Genomic DNA, 19,415 nt, shown 5'->3' on the forward strand with positions numbered 1-19,415 from the left:
AACCTTATCGAAAACTGCCTGTAATCAGAGTAAGTGTTGATAAAGTTGTGTATTGCAAACCTCAAATCCCTTCTGAGGCAATACACTGTACATTCTGTACAAATACTGTGCATTTTGTGTTTTTACTCAATGCAAGCATGGTACAGCTGATACAATAGACCAATACAACAGTCCCAAATGATTACAATTATAAATTGAATAAAGAAAATATTTTATTAATGTTATTATTTTTTTATTGTATTATTAGCATCAATATTAATAATAATGAATAACAATATATACCTTAATAAAATCTCTGACAAAGTCACTCATGCAAACCCTCACCAAAAGGGCTTTTATTTGTGGTCTATTTGATTAGATAACAGTTATCTTGCAGTAGTTGCGCAACTGTCTGTGTTCGATAATGTCATTACACATCTTTCTTGTACAGTATGTCAAAGCTCAACCCAATCCTAACCCTGAGAAGAAATCATTTTCTCTATTAAGACTTTAGACCAGTCTTTTAGTTGGAAAAGGAGAGCACACAGCAACCCTGTTTAATCATGAATACTTATTTAAAAGTCCACTGACATCAAGATTAAGATATTGACAGACTTGTCTTTTCTATCTTACATAAGATGAAGAGAAGAGAAGTGCACTGGTTTCATTTCTTTCTCATAGTGCTTTTACAAAAATACAGAAAAATAACATGCATATATAAAATAATGAAAATAAAAGCTGACTAATGTCCCTGTCTGCACAAACTATTCTTTTGCATTACATGGTTTATGCCACTATCACACTGGGATCCTGATGCATCTTGTAGAATCAACTCTTTTTCGGGTAGAAATGTTCCTTTAGGGCAGTGGTTCCCAATCCTGGTCCTGGAGAACCCCCAACACTGCACGTTTTTGGTGTCTCTCTTATCTGACGCTCACATTTGAGGTCTTGGAGTCTTCACTAATGAGTTGAATCAGGTGTGTTTGAATAGGGAGACATCTAAAATGTGCAGTGTTGGGGGTTCTCCAGGACCAGGATTGGGAACCACTCCTTTAGGGCTTTCTTAGGCTACTTTTAGTCTGTATAATGCTTTGATCTACAAAATATAGCTACTCTAAGAAAGTCTGTAAAAAATTAGGGCTCAATGTACCATGTAATTTTCTTTATTGCATTTTAACAGGTATTGAAAGTTACTGGAAACTTTCTGCCAAGACAAGTTTTTCTATGATGTTGTTCTTACAGTGTAGAGTATATAATCTTATATTGTCCCTGTGCTGGTTTATTTAGGCTCTTTTGCTATTTTCAGAATATATTTTCCCCCTGAAATTTAGTGCTAAAATGGATAAAATACTGTTGCATCAAGATGTGTTTTTCTGATTATAAACCTGAGGAAATTAAAAGGACCTTTAACAATTGTGTCAAACATTATTTTATATAATATATGAATAGGGAATTTTATTTTATTTCAGCATTACTGTTGATCAGAGACCTTTAAAGCAGTCATGAATCATCAATTTAACCCAGATTACTGTTATCATCAATCACCAACATAGAGTGAAACCTTGGTTTTGTGCTGATGTGAGTGGTACATTATGTTGCACATAGCCATACATAGAAGCATGCATACAAGCACGCACGCACACAGACACTGATATGCTCATTCCCTCATTAACATGGTTATTGATTCTACACACACTTTTATCAGTCAGGTCTCTGCGTCAGACATCATTCACAGCTGATGGACAAATGTGTGAACCTGACCTCAATACAGGAGACTCTCAAACAGTGCATTATTAGTTCCAGGTCGTAGAAGACAGACTACAAGACAAACTTAATATAAATCAATGACAATTTGATCAGTGCAACACATGAATTCATACAATTTATCTTTTTTATTGTGCACGCTTAAGAGACATATTCAAATACACAGGTTAAAGATTCATGTGGCTGCTGGCCTCTACAGATTGAGTGTCTTGCTCAATGCTTTGAATGAGGATAGCATTTCTCTTTTGAAGAGGAGACATAATCTTTCTTGTCTGTTGTACTACTGTTTAAGTAATCAATAACAAACATTACAGGGAAGGATCCTGCATAGTGCTCTATATCACAAAAGCTGGGGATGCTTATAAGGATGTTAAGGACCAATTCTAGAACATGAGTAGCTTTCCATAAATCAAAAAATAAATGCTTTATATAAATAACTTTCTGTGTACCCAAGAAGACTTGCCAGGACAAACATGATTGGTATTAATTCAACAACACAAAATAAGAGGTTAGTGGATAAAGTAAATGGGACAAAAGGGCAGAAGGTTTAATCATTAATTCCAGTATCAGTTCAGTCATGTCTGATTGGCAATACCCTTGGCAAATGCCATCAAAATAAAATGCAGTCAAATAAATATGTCTGTTCCAAGATTAGTTAGATGACTTCATCTGGTTTGGTCCATAATGTCCTACTTTGCAACATCATAAGTAAGAAGGCGTAAAAGAAAGACAGGCTTCCTGTCGTCACATAACATCACAAGAGGAGCCAGAAGGAACTTGTTGAGATGTTACCAATATAAAAGGTTGGTTAAAATACTTGAAAAACAACTACTCCAATTTTACAAATGTAATTATTTTGTATTTTTTCAATAAGACAGAGGTTACATGGATGACAGGAATAAACGAAAAAGGGCATTAATCAACCAATCAATTAACAGATCAAGCAAACTAAGTGGAAAAGCATTTTCCATTTTCTCTCCACTTGAAAAACCATTGACATTACATGAAATAGTTGCCTTTGTCCTGCCACAGAGGCAGAAGATATGAACTTTGGAATGGGGAATTTACTTTGTGCAGCTACCATCTCTCCTCCCATTCCTGCAGGACCTGCCTTAATATATAAAGCCATTAACAGCAGTAATACAGCAGATCACATCTGAATACGCAAGGGTCTGAAGGAAAGAGCTTAACTGAACCCATTATGGGGGACACTAAGCTCTGCCTTTTGCTGCTTCTAAGTGGAATAGTCTTGACAAGTAAGTACTACAAAGGATTTAATAGAAACATTTGTGACTGTTGTTGGTTTTATATGAAAATATATGTATGAATGTATATATTTTATATTTTAAAATGATTTTGTTTTCATGTTTCAGTTCTAGTAGTAGTCACTTGTTTTTAAAAAGTTTAAAATATTTTATTTTTTTTATAACATATTTTTTATTGTATTACATATTAGTAACTACTGGTAAACATACATTAAGAACATAAAATTTTAAAGATGATAAAATTAAGTGAAATTGTCTATGTTGTCATCATGTATTAATTAGTTATGTTTGAAATTGTTTATATAATACTCCTTGCTGTTTGTTCATTTCAGATGCTCAAGATGAGGAATTACCATGCCTTTGTAAGTCCTAAGTATAATTTGATCATTTCTATTATAATTCTATTTTTTAAAGAAAATATAAATTGTATATATAAAAAAAGTTCCATATGGTATTTATTATCTAATGATATTTATCAAGAAAAAGAAAACAAATAAGAAAGCATGCTTTTTTAAGTTGTGTTACAGTAATAGTAAAAATTGTTAATTTTGTTTTATAATTTCTCTCTTCAGAAAGGCAATTTAAAGCTACAGAAAAGAGTCATGTATGAGTGTCCTTGATATTTAAGATGTGATTTTTGCACCCCTAGTGGCCAAAAGGTACAAGAGCTTCCACAAGTATGAATACACCTACGAAACAGAGTCCCTAAACGCCCTGAATGGAGCAACCAATGGCCCCAAAGCAAGATGCAAGGTATAAATGAAGACTGCGAATATATTTAGATTGTTTTTTTCTTCCTAAAACTTGAAATTGCATTCATATTATTTTTTAAACAGGTTGAAATTGAGGTCCCACGTACATGCAGCTACATTGTGCACACAACGGAGTGCGAGTTGAGTGAGGTGACTGATGCTGATGCAGAAGGAAAGCCTATCTTTGGGCAATCTGCTGGTGCAGACGCTTTCAAGGCTGCCATGGAGAAGTATGTTTCTCAAGGCATTCTACACCAAATAATACACACACATATACAGGTGCATCTCAATAAATTAGAATGTCATGGAAAAGTTCATTTATTTCAGTACTTCAACTCAAATTGTGAAACTCGTGTATTAAATAAATTCAATGCACACAGACTGAAGTAGTTTAAGTCTTTGGTTCTTTTAATTGTGATGATTTTGGCTTACATTTAACAAAAACCCACCAATTCACTATCTCAACAAATTAGAATACTTCATAAGACCAATAAAAAAAAACATTTTTAGTGAATTGTTGGCCTTCTGAAAAGTATGTTCATTTACTGTACATGTACTCAATACTTGGTAGGGGCTCCTTTTGCTTTAATTACTCTCAATTCGGCGTGGCGTGGAGGTGATCAGTTTGTGGCACTGCTGAGGTGGTATGGAAGCCCAGGTTTCTTTGACAGTGGCCTTCAGCTCATCTGCATTTTTTGGTCTCTTGTTTCTCATTTTCCTCTTGACAATACCCCATAGATTCTCTATGGGGTTCAGGTCTGGTGAGTTTGCTGGCCAGTCAAGCACACCAACACCATGGTCATTTAACCAACTTTTGGTGCTTTTGGCAGTGTGGGCAGGTGCCAAATCCTGCTGGAAAATGAAATCAGCATCTTCAAAAAGCTGGTCAGCAGAAGGAAGCATGAAGTGCTCCAAAATTTCTTGGTAAACGGGTGCAGTGACTTTGGTTTTCAAAAAACACAATGGACCAACACCAGCAGATGACATTGCACCCCAAATCATCACAGACTGTGGAAACTTAACACTGGACTTCAAGCAACTTGGGCTATGAGCTTCTCCACCCTTCCTCCAGACTCTAGGACCTTGGTTTCCAAATGAAATACAAAACTTGCTCTCATCTGAAAAGAGGACTTTGGACCACTGGGCAACAGTCCAGTTCTTCTTCTCCTTAGCCCAGGTAAGACGCCTCTGACGTTGTTTGTGGTTCAGGAGTGGCTTAACAAGAGGAATACGTCAACTGTAGCCAAATTCCTTGACACGTCTGTGTGTGGTGGCTCTTGATGCCTTGACCCCAGCCTCAGTCCATTCCTTGTGAAGTTCACTCAAATTCTTGAATCGATTTTGCTTGTCAATCCTCATAAGGCTGCGGTTCTCTCGGTTGGTTGTGCATCTTTTTCTTTCACACTTTTTCCTTCCACTCAACTTTCTGTTAACATGCTTGGATACAGCACTCTGTGAACAGCCAGCTTCTTTGGCAATGAATGCTTGTGGCTTACCCTCCTTGTGAAGGGTGTCAATGATTGTCTTCTGGACAACTGTCAGATCAGCAGTCTTCCCCATGATTGTGTAGCCTAGTGAACCAAACTAAGAGACCATTTTGAAGGCTCAGGAAACCTTTGCAGGTGTTTTGAGTTGATTAGCTGATTGGCATGTCACCATATTCTCATTTGTTGAGATAGTGAATTGGTGGGTTTTTGTTAAATGTGAGCCAAAAACATCACAATTAAAAGAACCAAAGACTTAAACTACTTCAGTCTGTGTGCATTGAATTTATTTAATACACGAGTTTCACAATTTGAGTTGAATTACTGAAGTAAATTAACTTTTCCACGACATTCTAATTTATTGAGATGCACCTGTATACACACAACAGAATGATATAACAGAATTATTTTAAGCAGATAAGAAAAAAACATATTAAACACCTACCCTGATCTTAATTCTCAGGAACCCACTGAAGTTCACCGCTGAGGGAGACGATGACATCAAGTTGTTTCCTGAGGATGATGAACCAGTCAATATTTTGAACATCAAGAGAGGTCTAATCTCTGCCCTTGCAGTGCCTGTGCTAGAGGAGGACAGAAACAAGAGAATGGTCAGTCATTAACTCTAAACTGTCGCAAAAAGTTTACATTTGTTAAAAGGTTGATATGTATTGACTAATCCATCATGAATTATTTTCCAAATCCAGCCCACTATCTACGGTATGTGCAAGACAGGCTACACCGAGAACGCCAGAGAGGACATTGCCACCGATGTCACCCTCAACAGAGACCTGTCTAAATGTGACAATTTCAGGCCGGTCAAGGACCACACCAGTCCCCTGGCTCTTATCACAGGCTTGGTAAGTCAACCCGTCTTTGAATAAGACAACAAATAACTGTGTGCTGGATATCTGATGGCTTCAATAATGTTTGAACTTGTTTGTCTTTTCGTCACACAGCACTACCCACTTGCTCAGCTCATCACAAGCAGTCAAACCTGCAACTACAAGTTTGATAATGCACAGAAACATATGACCTCTGCTTCCTGCACTGAAAACCACATGCTTGTGCCTTTTTCTTACAAGTGAGTTAATTGACAGCTACATGGGTCTTTACTTTTGACTGACCGTTTCATCTATTGATCTGCTTATTCATTCTGATTATAAACAGAGGAAAGTATGGAGTTACTAATGTAGGAAAACAAGTCTTGACTCTGGTGGGAGTGTCTGTGCACAATGACAGAATCTTTGAGCACGGTAAGCAATCATTCAGACACTTAACATGCGTTTGCAGTAATTGCATTTTAATTAATGCTGTTTTCTTGTTTACCAACCTCTAGATGTAGCCAACATGAAGACCCTGCACCTTGATGGAAGCATTGACTCAGTCCATCCAATTAAGGATAAAGAGGTCATGCTGTCTGTTCTACGGGAACTGGCTGGCCTTTCTGAGACCAACAATGGACACAACAGAGCCCACCTAGCTCACAAGCTCATCGCTACAATCCGCAAAATGAATGCTGAAAGCCTGAGCGCCGCTCTACCGGAGGCCCTGGAGATCTCTCGCTCCCTGGTGTACCAGGCGTTGTTCCAGTGTGGCACGCCAGAATGCACCAGCTCCATCTTGCAGGTTCTCAGGACCTTTGACCGTTCCTCTTTAGAGATTGATGCTGCAGTGTATGCCATGGGAATGGTTCCCAACCCATCCAGAGACCTTGTTGCGGAAATGCTGAAGATGGCCAAGTACAAGAACAGCAAGCCTATCTACTATGCTCTCAGCAATGCTGTCAGGAGGTGAGAAAACAGGCTCAACTCAACTGTAGTCGTGGTATTTGATCTATAAGTGAATTTGAATGTTTATTAACCTGTCTTATCCAAGGCTCTATGAAGCTGAGGGAAGTGTCACCCCTGAGATTCAGGGAGTCGCTGATTACGCCCTTGAACAGATTGGTGACTGCACAGGCGACCAAGAACATGTGTACCTGTCCCTGAGGGTATGTTCAACCTATTCCATTACTCATGCTTCACCAAGTTAAAAATAACAGCTGATATGTGGATACTGAAATCTGTATATGAAATCTCTAAGGTCATTGGAAACATGGCTGCTGCCGTCGGAGCCGCAAGCCCTGCTCTGAAATCAGCAATTATCCAATGTGTAAACCAACCTGCTGCATCCCCTGAGGTCCAGCAAGCTGCTATTCAAGCTTTTAGACTCACCTCTGTCCCTGATGAGGTAAACAAGATATATTACCTAATTGAAAGACTTCTAGAATTTTAAATAAATCTAAAATATTTACAATAAATGTATGTTTGGCTAACATAAACTTGCTATTTCTAACAGGGCAGAGAGGTGCTAATGAAGGTCATTTTCGATGGAGACGCTCCCATACAGAAGCGCGTTGCTGCGTATCTCATTGTGATGAAGGACCCTCAGCCCTCTGAACTGGCTCAGCTGGTTGCTGCTCTGCCTAAAAATGAAAACTGTCAGGCTATGAGCTTTGTTAACTCACATATCAGCAACATCCTGAGCTCCACAGCATCTGAGACTAAGGAGTTAGTAGAAATCTTAATACATTTTAACATCTTAAGTATAAAAACTGTATCCAATTTATCTTCTGCTTCTCAGACTTAAAGAGAAGATTCTCAATGCCCTCCAAGGCAATGAGATCAGAATTTCCACAGATCCAACAAAGTACTCACGCAATTACAAGATTGGCTCTCTAGAGGGAAATGTGATCTTCGAGTCTGAAGAACTTCTGCCCAATGAAGTCATCCTGGAGATGACCCTGAATGCTTTTGGATATGACGTAGACATGTTTGAGGTACAAGAGTAGTCTATGTTTTTAAATCTTCTCCTTTTGATTTTATTTAGTTTTATATTGATATGTTATTATTTTTTGTTCTTACAGATCGGGTTGAATGGCAAGGGACTGGAACCCACTGTTGATGCCCTAATCGGTATTGATGGATTCTTCCGTGACACCATGCAGAAGACAATTAACTATGCAGCTGATAAAGTGCCCAGGGGCAATGACATATTGCAGAGCATGTTCCCAACCCTATGGGATAACATAAAAATGCAACAGGTCTTTTACATTTAAAAAATTTGCAAGCTTTTAGCATTTTCTTTGGTTTGGTTTATCACTCACATACCTTTCTCACTCTAGGCTCCTCAAAGCATTGTCAAGGAAATAATGGATAATGTTAACAAGCTCATTCAGAAACTGAAGGTTCAGGATAACCCAGAGGCTATGATCTACCTGAGGCTTCTGGGTGCTGAAATGGGCTATCTCAAAACCAAGGATATGGAAGGCATGGCCAACTCTGCCGCTTTGCTGACTAATAGACTCTTAAATATGTTCCCTGTTGATGTAAGTGAACTGCTTTAAAATACATATTAGTGCTAAGCAAATCTGCTTAACAAATAAAACACCATAATAATGAAAAAGGATCATTGTCAACATAAGTTGAAATGTATTGAGTGAATGATTTGTTTTACAGTTCATAAGGAACCTTTACTCAAGTGTCAACAACAACCTTTTCATTCACTACGTCTTCATGGACAATGAGTTTTATCTACCCACTGGTACTGGAGTTCCATTAAGAGTTGCCCTGTCTGGTACTTTTGCTCCAGGAGTGAAAGGAGGACTGAAAATCGCCCCTGATATGGTATGGGTCCAGCCTTTTTCTCATTGTGATCAGTAACCAGGGTTTTACCGAGCTAGATTATTTAACCTATTTCTTTGTCTTTTCACACAGAGTGAAATGGCTTTCATGCCATCTGTTGGAGTGGAGTTTGTGACTGAGGTTGGAGCTCTCTTACCTGACTATGTTGAGTCTGGCCTGGAGATGCATACTAACATCTATCATGAGAGCGGTCTTAAAGTAAAGGTTTCTGTAACCAAAAAGCAGCTCAAGCTGACCTTTCCCACACCCCAAGCTCCAACAAAACTCATCAGTGTGACGTAAGATGCTACTGTTAACACAAAATGCAATCATGATAAACAAACAAAAAATTTAATACTGCTCTACAAATATATTACAGAAATTAATTTTGTTTTCTCTGCACAGTAACTCCTTGTTCTCAGTGACTGGTACTGAAACAAAGACTATTCCTCCAATGATGGAACATGTCAAAGCACATAAATGCACTCCTTTCTTCCCTGGTTTTAAGTACTGCAGTGCCATGCAATATTCAAATGCCTTTTCCAGTGATGCCTCTCCCTACTTCCCCTTGACTGGTGACAGCAAGTAAGGAAAATACTGGTTGATTTATTTATTTTCTTGCTTTTTTGAGTCTCAAAATTTGAACACAGACCTGTGTCTTCAGATTTGCCATTGAGATCCACCCCACTGGTGAGGTTTCTGCATACACAGCTACTGTCGACTATGTGTATGAAGACAAAGTTGACATGGTGACTTTTGGTCTGAAGACAGAAGGTAAAGCATTGCTTCACGAAAGAATTCCCTACGATCTTGACATATTTTCATCTATTAACTGGCAACTGAAATTTTGCTCTTTTTCCATATAATAGGAGCACCATTTGAGGGCATAGCAAAACTGATGTTTGACAGACAGAAATACAGTGTCTCAGCTGATCTTCAAATTCCTGATTATGACCTTGAAGCTGGAATTCGGGTTCATTCTGTTGAACGCAGCACTCAGAGCAGGGCCACACATTCCATTCAGATTGACTTCATTAACAAGAATATACCTGAGGCATCTCTTGTTGCCCTTGCTAAGTATGCACATGTCTATATTAAATATGTTCTAACAATAATAATATATTTTTAATAATTGCACGTTGTACAAATAAACTCATGGGTTTAGTATTTTCTTCCTTCTTTAGGACAGAGGCAATTAAGGATGCCATGCTGCAGGTTCAGCTGCTCATTCCTCATTTTCAGACTGATGCTAAAGTAACTGCACAACTGAAACATGCTGAGAGTCTTACAGTAGAACTTGAAAGTGACCTTAGGCTCCCGGAGAAAACTTCCTCTATTCAGAAAGTCATTCTGAAATATGGTACATTTTAATTTTAACTGTACTTCCTTGAATTCAACTTCAGCTCAAATTCAGCAAATGAACTGGAAGTCCTCTACTATATTAATTAATTTTCATGTTCTTTTTAGATGTGGAGAAGATTGAGGCTGAGGTCACTTCTGATGTCAGCACTGAGATTCACAACATTATTCCTATGGATGCCATCAAAGCCACAGTCAGTGACCTGCTTGATCAGAAGATTGGTACATCTGATATGAAGTTCCGTGATGTCTTGATCCAGTCAGTTGAGGTAAATTCAAAATAAATAATTGATTCCCCAAATCCATAAATTCATACAAGTAAGCAAAACATAAAAATACAGATACAAAATTAGAAAATAACACATATTCAATAATCATCTAGGCCTCAAATACCTACCTGGAACAATTAGCCACCAACATCCCATATGTCCAGGGCTTTAGGATTCCTGCCCTTCCAGAATTCACTGTCCCTGAGAAGCTTTTCCTGAATGCGTGAGTGAATTAAAAATATAACAATACATTTTAAAATGCAGAAACGTGAAACATATCTATAATGTTACACATACTAATTAATTTTCAGTACATTAATGCAAAATTGTATCTATTTTAACAGTGAGGGTTCTGCTAAATACAAGTTTGGCCAGAATTATTATACCATCTCCATTCCCATTCCTCTTGGTGGGAAATCTTCCGGAGATTTCAACTTCCCTGCTGCCCTGACCACACCAAAACTGGTTGTACCTCAGCTTGGCCTGGAAGTTGCTTCCATTAGCATTCCTCTTCCAGAGGTCTTTGTTCCTGAGAGTCTGTCTCTGTCAGTGCCTCACACGATAAAGGCAGAGATGTCCAGCAAGCTAAGCAGCAACTTCTACAACATGGAGGCAACAGCTTCTGCTGGCAGGGAACTTGGTGAGAAACCAAGCTATTCTGCCAAGATTGAAGCCACTGGAACTAGCCCAGTGGATCTCCTCTCCTTCAAAGTGGAAGGTATTTGTATATTTGTTTGCAACTATATTCTTCCTAAACACATTTTTGTAATCTGTAATTAAATACTTATTACTTAAATGTTATTATGCTTATGTTTAGGATCTGTTTTAGTGGAAGAAACACCTGGGGAATCTTTGAGGGCTGAGATGAAATCCTCTTTTGATCACAAGCTAATTGAAGCCAGTGTTAATTATGCTGAGGATCTGACAACTGCTGAAAAAATCGTATTTAAGTCAAGCAGCAAGATTAAGGCAAACAGTCCCTTGGGTCTGGAGATTTTACTGGAACACAAAGACCACATTGGAGTCAATGAGGATGAGATCTCTGGAAATGGAAACCTGATGGGCTCCATCAAGGCTGGTCCTCTGCATGGTGAAGTTGCTGTCAGTCAGTCATTTATTATACTCCCATTTAAGCCAGAAGTGAAAATCAATTCCTCTCTGAAAGTAGACTCAGACCTTTTCCAAGCAGAGAACACAATTGAAGTGGCGCTTGTCAACGGAGAGCTCTCTATTATATCAAAAACAAATGCATTTGAGAACACTCTGATACATGATGCAGAAGTTACCTATAAAGGGTCTCTACTTGCTCTTAAGTCAGATACAAGGGCAAAGATTCTCAGTCTAAACATCCGAAATGTAGCTGAGGCTAGTGCTAGTCCTGATTTGGTCAACATTAAGATTGACACTAATGCTGACACTTCTGCTGGGGATGAAAATCGTGTCCTTTCCCAGTTTATAGCAACACTGGATGCCAATGGGCTGAATGTAAAAGGTGATGCCGCTGCAAATCTGATTGAACACACAGCTTCCCACAAGTGCAGCCTATCCCTGACCAGAGATGGCCTGGCCATGAGTGGCACAACCTCACTGGAAAGCCCTCTCATTCCTTTGACGCTTGAGAACAAATTCAATGGAGACCTTGACACATCAAAGCTTTCCTGGTCAGCTGAGACGAAGGGTAAATTTATTGAAATGCTAATTAAAAATACAAATTCTCTGTCTGCATCCCTATCCTCGGTAGCTTTCAACTCCATAACGGATCTTGATGGCGATGTTGTAACTTATAATCATGACATCTCCATTCAGATTGGACCATATAGTACTTCAGTGGCAATCAAAAATAATCTGGATGTTCTGGATATCACTCTGGTTAATGATGCCCAGTTTAAGGCGCTTCCTTACACAGCAGACCTGAGTGGCTTTTGGAAGCTTTCCTCTGGTGCGGATGAGCTGAAGCACACATACGATATCAGATATGAAGATCTGGTTGTCACTGCCAAGTGTGGTACTACTGGAAAACTCATGGGATCTCACATGAGCCACAACACAGAAATCGAGGTTGCTGGACTTTCAGTCACATTCGGCAGTGATGCACTTTTAAACTCACAGTACCTACGCTTCAATGGTAACTTTCATGCCACTGCTGTTCCCTTCAGATTCAACGTTGACGCCATGGCCAATACAGATGGTGATTTGTATCTGTATGGAAAACAAAGTGCACAAGTTTACACTAAACTTCTTTTGAAGGCAGAACCACTTGCTTTTGCACACTCACACGAATGCAGAGTCTCAACAACTCACAATTTGGACAACGGTATATCAATTGAAATCAACCTTGACAATAAGATTGATACTGTGCTGACGCCATCTGAGCAGCAGGCCATAGTGAGAGTAAAATCTAAGGTTAACAACCATTTGTTCAACCAAGACGTGAGTGCTTACAACAACCCTGAAAGACTTGGAGTAGAACTGTCTGGATCCATCATCACAAACCTCTTCAATAGAGTCGACTCTGACAACCAAGACCACTTTTTCTCAGCCTTCCTAAAATACGATAAAAACACTAACAGCCGTGTCTTTAGCCTGCCATTGATTCAGCATTTTCCTTTGGACCTGCAACACATTAAACTTACAATTTTAAGGATTGCTGAGGCCATGCAGTATTATATCAATCGAGAAGACATTATTGCCGAGGTTCAGAACCTGGCTAAGTACATTAGTGATTCTGTGAATGAGCTAAATCTGGAGAGGAAAATCATCAAGATGAGCGAAGACCTGATTGCTGTTTATGAGAAGTATGGATTTACTCTGGATGACCTGGAGGCTGCTCTGATGAATCTAAAGCCTGTTTTGTTGAAGCTAGTCACTGAACTGAACACTCGTGTAGAAGAAATAGAAAAAATTGTGAGAGAAATGATTGTAAGCGGCACACTATCTGACACTGTAATACAGAGACTAACAGAAGAACTGAATGCATTCAATGAGAAATATGACATCAGAGCTATAGTTCTTGCTGTCATTGAGGCTTCTGAAAATTTTATTGAGCAGATTGATGTAACGAGACTGAAGGGTAGCAGCAGTGCCCTCTTGCGAGATCTTGAGGAACAATATGCTATTAAATCCACACTGGAGAAGATTTTGAGTGAACTGAAGCAGTTTGTTGCAAACTTTGACCAAGGAAAGTTCATTGAGGATGTGAAGAACTTTGTTACCTCTGCCAACTTCAAAGACTATGCAGACAATTTGGTGGCTCAAATCCCTACAGAGGAAATACGCAAGATTGCTGAAAAAGCAAAACAAGTGCTTACTGTACTGGGAGGGAAGCTGAATGCCGTCTACAGCAATGTGAGAGAAATACTGGTGAAATCAGGAGTTGACAAGAAGATTGAAGCAATTCTGAAAAAGGTTGTTGAACTTATTAAGAAGTTCAATATTGAAGAAACTGTTAAGGTTCTAGCTGGCTCTTTGAAATCTATTCTGACCCCCATCACAGAGCTGCTGGATAAGGCCATGACCTACTTGAAAACAACAGAGGTAAAGGAAATCATTGAGCATTTAAACAACTGCCTAAACCATTGCATCAGATATGTTAGATCATTTGACTACAATGCATTTGTGGATGAAGCCAACCAGAAAGTCAAGGAGTTGATAAATGATCTTTACACCATGAGTTTGTCACTTGAGATCCGGCAAAAGCTTAATGCAATCAGAGAATTTGTCAATTATGCTCTGTCATCTCTTACTGCTTGCCTTGAGGAGCTGAAAACAATCAAAGTTGCAGATGTGGTCAAAAACCTCAAGGACATTGTTGATAGTGCAGTCTACATTGACACTGAGGCACTTATAGAGAGCATCAGGAAGAGAATTACAGACATGGATATCAGAGAAGAAATCATGCAACAAGTGAGTGGTATCTACACAAAGGTAGTGGCCATTGCAACAGATGCATGCAGTACTGTTATGGAAATAATCCAAACCATCCTTAAAGATCAGGCAATTGTCAATGAGATTAAGCAATTCTGTAATGGCGTCAAGACAGGACTGAAAACAGCTGAATTTGAGATCCCATCTTTCACTTTCCCACTCACAAACCTTGTTGTACCCTCCATAAAAATAAGTTTAGAGAAGCTTCAGGAATTCAGCCTCCCTTCTACACTGATTGACCTTCCAGAGTTTACCATTCTGCAATATTACACAGTGCCACCAATCAGAATAGAGTATGATGATATCAGGCAGGGACTATTAGACCTATTAAACTTCATTGCCAATTATGAAATGCCACCTGTTGACGCCATCTTTGGAGACCTAAGAATTATCTACCTACCAGAAATCTCTGCCATCACACTGCCAGAGATCAGTTTTCCAGAGATCTCCCTCCCTGAAATTCCTAAATACTTTCCAGATCACAAATTCCCAGACCTGCAGATTCCAGAATTCACTCTCCCTGCAATCCCTAGTGAGGTCATGATACCATGCTTCGGAAAGCTGTATGGTGAGGTTAGGGTCACCATTCCAATTTTCAACATGAGAACTACCATGGAAATCTTAAACTCTACTGAAAGTGCAGAAACGCCTCAATTCACTGGGCACATTACCTCACATGGATCATCTGAATATGACTTTCTTAAATACAACTTGGATTCCACAGCTCGGGTTGCCATCCCTAAAATGAGTCGTGTGATTGTTTCTGAAACTCTGAAGATCACTCACAGTGTCCTAGCTGTTGAACATCAATCCTCAGTGTCACTGTACGGCTCCTCAGCCCAGGCTGTGTCCAAGAGCAATGTGAAGATAACTATCGCCTCCCTTAGAGCTAACATTGATAACATGGCCTTCTTTGCACTGGAGGATGGAATGTCTGCAAATATTAAAACACAATATACAGACAAGGTAAGAATTCCTGTGCTCTCATGGAACAGTGACCATTCCTACACTAATGAGATCACTCTTAAGCAGGATGGCTTAAAAATCCTTCTGACCATGACGGAAGAAGCAAAGGGCCAAATATCTGTGCATGACAAGTCTGATGATATCACCATCAAGAGTATCTCAACTATTATTATTACTCCAACAACAGCCACGCTAACCATTTCTACAGATGGTGATAGTGAATCTTTAAAGTTTAAACTGAAGGCTGAAGGTGTTGCCCTAAACTACATTGACTTTAATGTCCGTATTGAAGGAAATTATGATACTGGAGACAATTACTTGCTGAATGCTTCTGGAAAGGTTGATCTCAGAGAAATGAAGATAGTGACGAAGGCAACCTATGACACAAAGTTTGTTGGATTGGTCAGTGGTACAGTTTCCAGTGCCTTCAACATATTAGTGCAACCCTTTGAGGTGGTCCTTGATTTCCAAAACAAGGCTAATACTAAACTCAGTTTCAAAGACCCTCTGACTGCCAAGATTGATCTCCAGAATGATTATGCTGTTATCATAAATACCAACGTGCAGAAGTTGAGCACTGTGGCACTTGCTCGTTTCAACCAGTACAAATACAGTCACAACTTTACAGTTGCCAACAACGGAGATGAGGCTGGCATTTACGCTGCAGTAAATGGAGAGGCCAATTTGGAATTCCTGACTGTTCCATTCAGCATCCCACCTATCCAGTTTGAAACATTAACTATGATTGTTGATACTCCAGAAATCAGCAACATCAACCTATATGAACATACTGGCCTTAAGCATTTGTTGACCAACTTTGACCAGGCTATTGATGTAGATGCAAAAATTGTCTACCAGAAGAGCAAAGCTGCACCCATTATTGATCTTGGTCTCATTAACATGCACCCTCTGGGTGATTTAATCTCTGAGGTGTCATTCAAGTCCTCTATATTCAGCCTTAATGCTAATGCTGGTATCTATGGGAAAGATAACCCTGTGATTCGATTTGGAGCAATTACAGCCTCTGAGTTTGAGGGACTGAAGGCCAAGCTTGAAGGAACCAGCAGTCTGAGCACCAAAAGTGGATTCAAATTAGCCAATTCTGTGGCCCTGGAAAATCGCCACTTTGAAGGAACCCATGAAAGCACTGTAACTATAAACCCAGATAACTTTGAAGTTGCACTGTCTATGAACACAGCTGCAAATATTAACCTACCCATTCTTACAGCTAAAGCCAACCACCAATTTACTGCTGACAACAAGGCCCATTCAAAAGCTGATTCAACTTTTAAGACAGCGTACACATTTGACGTTCCTATTATTAAGCTTGTTGGTAAGGGAAATGCTGAAAACATCTTAAAAGGTGAAGGAACTCTTACGTTTATCTCTGCTGAGACTCTCATAAAGAGCACCATTGATGGAACATTCCTAGATAGTGGTATTGTAAAGGGAGCTCTGAATTATGATGAATCCATCTATCTGAATGGCAACAGTTTGCGATATGCTCTTAAGACTTTTGCCGATGGCAACCTGAATTATGGAGATCTCAAGGTAGCGTTTGACATGGATGAAAGCCTGTCTGTGGAAACAGCTATGGAACACGTTTATGCTATGTTGAAGTTTTCTTCCAAGAATGAAGCAAATATTGGAGGTTTTAACACAAAGGGAGATCATACTGGCCAGGCTACAGTTGATCTGGAGCTTCTAAAGTCATTTGTGGCTGATATGAAAATGGACTTGTCTCAGCCAAGCACCTTTGGTGACCTTAAGATCTCTGAGATGGTGTTGGTGGAGCTTAGTGTACCCAAGCAGAAAATTGACTACACCTCAAAGATCGTCTCTCCAGTATACACCACAGATGTTGTTGCAAAACTAGATGGCAGTGCCCCAGTTTACAAGACTCTTTTCAAGGTTACAGCCACTTCACCAGTTGTGCTCCTGGAGTACAATCTTGACAGTAAGTATCTGCAAAGACAAAAATACAAATACATATAGATCATTCAGTGATACTAATGTTTACTAAGAGTAAATTACAGTATTTTTTCTAAGTGTGCTTTATTGATTTGTGCTTTCACACTAAACAGACGCCATGAGTACTACAATGGAGAATGGTGCCCTTGTTGTAGGAGCAAATGCTCTACTTACACATGCTGACTTTACAATGGACATCAGCAATGTTCTTCGTGTGGGGTAAAAAAAACACTTCTGACTTTTAATTGAGTTATAAGTAAAACTTTTGTATTAGTCTTACAAGTGGTTTAGATTATAACCAATTCTGTGTGTAAATCGTAATTGTTAAGCTCGCTTATTAATTTTTGTTTAGTGATCGTAGCCATAACCTGAATGTGGACATCACCAGCCCAACATTCACCGATGTAAGCTTTCGCTATGCTGCTCGAAGCGATGGTGTAAGTGTCTCAGTTTCCACACCAACAACTGGCCACCTTGGCTTCTGGCTTCAAGGAAGGATTCCATCTGAAATGAATGCGAGGATCTACAGCCGTTATGCTGTAAGTGGCATTTCTTACATTACTCCTCCAAAATGAGCTATTAAATCTATGCTAACAACTTTTGTTTCTATATTGAATTGCATTTTCTGCAGTCTGCACCAGAAGATGATGTTGAAATTCTGAACATCAGAGCTGTACCAAAGGGAGATGAAAAAGTACTGTTGGTCAGCTACAATATACCAGCCACACGAGATTTGGCCGAAGGCTTTATGGAGAGGCTACCACTTATCTCATCCCACGTTGAAGGATTTGCTGAAAAATATGGCATCACTGACGCACTAAAAAGACTGTTTAAGATTCTTGATGAAGTTCTAAATGTTCGCTTTTCTGCTTCCTGGCCTAGCCAAGAGCTTAGTGAGCTGTCTAAACTTTTCAGAAATGTAGTTGTTACATACCAAAAGACCATCCAGGTCCTGCTCGATGCTGCCATCAACTTCCTGAGAGAGACCAAATACAAACTGCCTGGAATGGATGAGGCAACACTGCTTGAAATCTGCACAAAAATCAGATTTATGATTGCGGAAATGCTGGAGAAACTCGCTAACAATATGGAGATGTATTTCTCTCCCATCTTGGAGAACTTCAGCACAGTTGAAATGACATTTCCCTCCGGAAAGGTCATGACTGTAGCCGAGGTGCAAGAAAATGTGAGAAGTACCCTGAGAAGTCACCTAGCTATGATAGCAGATGTGATGAAGCAAACAAAAGGCCTTGATGTGTTTCTTGAGAAACTAGGACAGACCCTACAAGAGGTTGTTGATAAAGCACAAGAAGTTGTAGACAGCATTAAATCCAACATCTTAGAAGTTGTTGCTGCTCCCCTTAACACTTTCTACAAGAAGCTGCTGCAGACCTTCAATGATTTGGGTACAATGTTTGTCATCTTAGTTTTTTTTCCTTTAGGTGAATTATATAGCATCATTTTGACCAATTGGGAGGCATTTATTAATGCAAATGATGGAATACAGCAAATTGAGCTTCCTTTGCCTTTTTTCCAGTAAGCTGGTCATTTTGAACAAACATTGAATGAAATAAACACTACCATCTTTTGGAAAGAGCATTCTTAAATGGACATTCAAGCCAATGGACACTTAACTGAAGTGTAATACCAACATGTATATAAAGCAATCACTGATGCCATAAATGTATCATTATTATGCTGTTGTATTGTTCTATTTGTATAAATGATTATTCAGAAACTAACCTTGGTACAAAAATGCCAATTGTGACATAGTTTCATCCTTGTTCTGTATCTGATATTAATGGCATGATGGATGAGGCTAAATAAAGAACTTTTATTATGCAATATCATGCATCTTTTTATTTTGTTCCTCCAAAGATGATAACCTGTTGATTTGGACAGTTTAGCAATATGCTTGAATATGATTATGAGCAGAAACACACATTTCTTTCTCAACAACATGTACTTCTACGTGACTACGTCACTTCCTGTTTGTTGCTGCCGTGTGGTTTGAGTT

At 39.1% G+C, this 19,415-nt stretch overlaps 1 protein-coding gene across 1 annotated transcript; it reads left to right on the top strand.

Annotated features, from left to right (window-relative positions):
- Nucleotides 1-2,877: 2,877 nt before the first annotated feature.
- LOC107549128 (apolipoprotein B-100-like) lies at nucleotides 2,878-19,243 on the top strand. Its single transcript, XM_016230110.1, has 28 exons — nucleotides 2,878-2,999; nucleotides 3,341-3,370; nucleotides 3,658-3,761; nucleotides 3,845-3,990; nucleotides 5,708-5,855; nucleotides 5,952-6,104; nucleotides 6,204-6,328; nucleotides 6,415-6,500; nucleotides 6,584-7,037; nucleotides 7,123-7,237; nucleotides 7,330-7,476; nucleotides 7,585-7,796; nucleotides 7,870-8,065; nucleotides 8,153-8,329; nucleotides 8,411-8,614; nucleotides 8,745-8,912; nucleotides 9,003-9,208; nucleotides 9,315-9,494; nucleotides 9,574-9,683; nucleotides 9,779-9,986; nucleotides 10,094-10,269; nucleotides 10,377-10,537; nucleotides 10,651-10,760; nucleotides 10,882-11,255; nucleotides 11,355-17,384; nucleotides 17,512-17,617; nucleotides 17,751-17,937; nucleotides 18,030-19,243. Exons 1-28 carry the CDS (start codon nucleotides 2,945-2,947, stop codon nucleotides 18,936-18,938), a joined length of 11,277 nt encoding a protein of 3,758 aa, XP_016085596.1. The 5' UTR covers nucleotides 2,878-2,944; the 3' UTR covers nucleotides 18,939-19,243.
- Nucleotides 19,244-19,415: the final 172 nt, after the last annotated feature.

The sequence above is a fragment of the Sinocyclocheilus grahami genome, unplaced genomic scaffold, assembly GCF_001515645.1.
Source record: "Sinocyclocheilus grahami isolate Dianchi unplaced genomic scaffold, SAMN03320097.WGS_v1.1 scaffold362.1, whole genome shotgun sequence".
Taxonomy (NCBI): domain Eukaryota; kingdom Metazoa; phylum Chordata; class Actinopteri; order Cypriniformes; family Cyprinidae; genus Sinocyclocheilus; species Sinocyclocheilus grahami.